This window comes from Bidens hawaiensis, unplaced genomic scaffold (assembly GCF_021521415.1).
Source record: "Bidens hawaiensis isolate Kalapana, Puna unplaced genomic scaffold, B.hawaiensis_p1.1 tig00051379_1, whole genome shotgun sequence".
Taxonomy (NCBI): Eukaryota; Viridiplantae; Streptophyta; class Magnoliopsida; order Asterales; family Asteraceae; genus Bidens; species Bidens hawaiensis.
The window spans coordinates 57,985-61,319 of record NW_027499209.1 but is presented as its reverse complement, the minus strand read 5'-3'; the positions used below and the strand labels follow the sequence as shown (position 1 = coordinate 61,319).

Here is a 3,335-nt window from a genome sequence, read left to right as displayed (position 1 = left end):
ACAAAAAAACAATTAAAAAAACCCATTAATTTTTTTTATTTTTATATAACAATATGATACTCATATTAAAGATAAAAAAACGCTTATTATTATGGTGAATTTTTTTTAAAAAAATAATGCCGTATGAAAAAGTTATGGACATTTTAAAATGATGGGGAAATTAACATGTGACTTGCATGTGGAGAGAGAAAGTCAACAAATATGAGTTATTACCTTCATGCCCTTTTCATCAATTTTTATTTATTAAATTAATCTCAGTCATTCAAATCTAAGATCAATGGACTGGATTCCTTCTCACCCTTCTCATTTTTATTGTCCTTTGTATTTTACCTTTACCCTACTACCAGTCTACAATAATAACAAAATCTTCCATACATAAATTTGAAGACATTATTTATTTATCAACATATAACTAAATCACTATATATTGCAATTTGAAATATAAAACTCTTTTTTAGTTTTTGTTTGAAACAAGAGTACTTTTAAATAATAGAAGTCAAAGTGCCTTACGCTTAACGAAAATGACCAATGAATACTATCCAATACTCTAATAATCATGCTTGTCCCATGACCAATTTTAATATCTATCCTAAAAACCTGCCCAAGAACCTTACGAATTAACATACTGCAATTTGACATATAAAATTGCAAACTTTTAGGTATGGAGGTGGCACTCTGGAGACCGGTATATGTATATACATACACATGCATATTATTTACAACTACAAGACTAACAACAATAAAATCACTTCGTTAAAAGTTAATGATGATGATTAGGAACGAAAGAAGGCAACTTCACACCATTATTTCTCGAGAAATAATCAAACCCTCATCTCCAACACCGTCTCATCTCCGGACTTATAACCTTTCCCAACTTGATCAAGGCATCCCACACATCTATATGCCACTAATTCTTTTCTACCCAAACAATGAAAATTGCAGTTTAACCGCAAATGAAAAAGCCCGGGAGATAAAGAAAGCATTGTCACATAGCCTAACACGATACTATCCATTTTCGGGCAGGTTAAACACTCCAGTAACACCTTATGTTGACTGTAACGATGAGGGAGCTGTGTTTGTTGAAGCCAAACACGATTGCCATCTGGACAAGGGCCTACAAATAAGTGAGGAAGATGCCACTGTTGGCCAACTTTTTGCGGATGGCATGGTGTGGCAAAATTCTCCTCAAAGCACCGGTCTTGTAGGGGTTCAAGTTAATCACTTTGCCTGTGGAGGAATTGTTGTAGCATTGTCTATATCACACAGACTAGGTGATGCCTGTACTCTTATCTATTTCGCTAGATATTGGGCTTCAGTTGCACGTTATGGTTCCACTAATCACAAAGAAGTACTGGCACTTAACCCTCATTTTATTCAGTCCCCTTCAACTACCGATTCTCTTCCTCATGACACTGCAATTTTGAATCCAAGTATTGCCAACCGTGTCACCCGAAAATTCGTGTTCCCCAACTCAAAGTTAAATTACCTCAAGAATAAGGTCCTCACGATGACCAAAGCTGGATCTATTAATAATCCTACACGGGCCCAAGTATTGACTTCTCTAATTTACAAAACCGCAGTGGAGGCAACGACTTCAAGATCATCTCCTTTTAAGCCGTCTTTCTTATTTATTCCAGTTAATCTGCGCTATAAATTTGTCCCAAGGCTGCCCCAAACTACGGTTGGAAATTTTGTCATATGTATGTCGGTCATGACCCGGCATAAAAGTGAAACTTCATTAAGTACGGTGGTTTCAGCTATACAAGAAGCAAATAAGGAACATGATCAAGTTCCGAGTCTGCAACAGGCTTCTCAAAACTATAATTTGTTTTTGTCAAGTTTAGGAAAGGAAGATTTCGAAACTTTTCTCAACAGGTCCTATTGGTATTCGAGCATCTGTGGGCTTCCGTATTATAAAATTGATTTCGGATGGGGAAAGCCAATAGTTGCAAGTGTACCATTAGCATCTTCCGCTAGGACTAGTTGTGTATTGATGGATACTCCAAATGGAGATGGTATTGTAGCACGGGTGAATCTAAAAACGCAAGACATGGAAGTATTTCAGAATGACAAGGAATTGCTTTCTTTTTGCCAAATTTATAGGGCTAAAATCTAAGGCTTATGTAATAGATAGAACATTTAACGTTTGTCGGTTTGCTGAATTGTTGTATTTAGCTTGTACTAGACCTTCGGCCGGCCCATTTAGCCATGGGGCTTGAGCTATAAATAGGCTTGACACATTATAGCCCCCCCTAGATTTTTTTTTGAATAATCTTATCTTTACAGTTTTACGTTTGACTCTCGTTTCTATATTTCTTGTACCACTATTCGAGATCCGAGTGTGGTGTTTGTATTTCACACTCTCATTGCACGGATGATCCGAATATATTGCTAGATCCATCGAATCTGGGACTTACAATTGGTATAAGAGCTTTGGCTCAACCTTTTGAGATGTTCAAATCTTATTTCGGATTTTGATTGTGGTTTTTGGCGTTTTGGAGCTTAGATCCATCTTAGTTACCATTCAAATCATCTGAGTTCATTTTTCAGAAAGTTCGATTTTGGATTGTTCATCGTCATCAACATGTCTAGTTTGCAAATAGTAGTTTTTCAGTTAAAGCTCGCATTTTTACTTAGCTTTTTGTAGCAAGTTATAGTGATTTAGAGCCTAGACATAGAATACTACAGAAATCTAATGACTTTTCCGAGTTTTGAGTTGCTTCTCATTTTACAGATCTAAAGCCTCTCAATCTCAGTTTCATTAGGCTTCGCATTCACGAATCTCAAAGCTTCGCTTTCGCATTAGAGCTTGCATTCAAAATCTTAGAAGTTCACATTTGCATATCAAATATTGCTAACTCTAGTCAATTTGTGAATCCATACCATTTGCGAACATTATCTTTTTGCGAACTCTGTTTATGAACCAATCGGTTTTCCAAGATGTCTTCCAACAATGATCAACTACTTCATATGTACCAAAATGGTACCGGTACCGACCGGCACCGATCCCTATAATTAAAATACTTGCTACCGGTACCAAAATGTTCTGTTCGTTACCGGTACGATACCGGTTTTGGTTCGGTATACTTAAATAAAAGAGTGTATGCTTAAACAAAAATAAAGCCTTAAAAGTATGCTTAAACAAAAAAAACAAAAACAACAACAAAATTAAAAAAACCACCTTACTCTAGGAATCGAACCCTCACTTTTGGAATTGAAAGAATGGTTAAATAAAACTAAAGTCTTACAATGATTCTTAAACCAAAAAAAAAAAAAAGCCTCACTCGAGGAATCAAACCCAACACCTTTGGAAATGAAAACAATTAATCTGCCAT

The 3,335-nt window shown here is 35.8% G+C and overlaps 1 protein-coding gene across 1 annotated transcript; it reads left to right on the top strand.

Annotated features, from left to right (window-relative positions):
• The first annotated feature begins 769 nt into the window (after positions 1-769).
• Positions 770-2,712, top strand: LOC143599009 (akuammiline synthase 1-like). Its single transcript, XM_077077081.1, has one exon. It carries the CDS (start codon positions 770-772, stop codon positions 2,114-2,116), a length of 1,347 nt encoding a protein of 448 aa, XP_076933196.1. The 3' UTR covers positions 2,117-2,712.
• Positions 2,713-3,335: the final 623 nt, after the last annotated feature.

Bases quoted from the DNA above. Each gene is read 5' to 3' on its own strand.
- LOC143599009 (XM_077077081.1), top strand. From the start codon at position 770: ATGATTAGGAACGAAAGAAGGCAACTTCACACCATTATTTCTCGAGAA.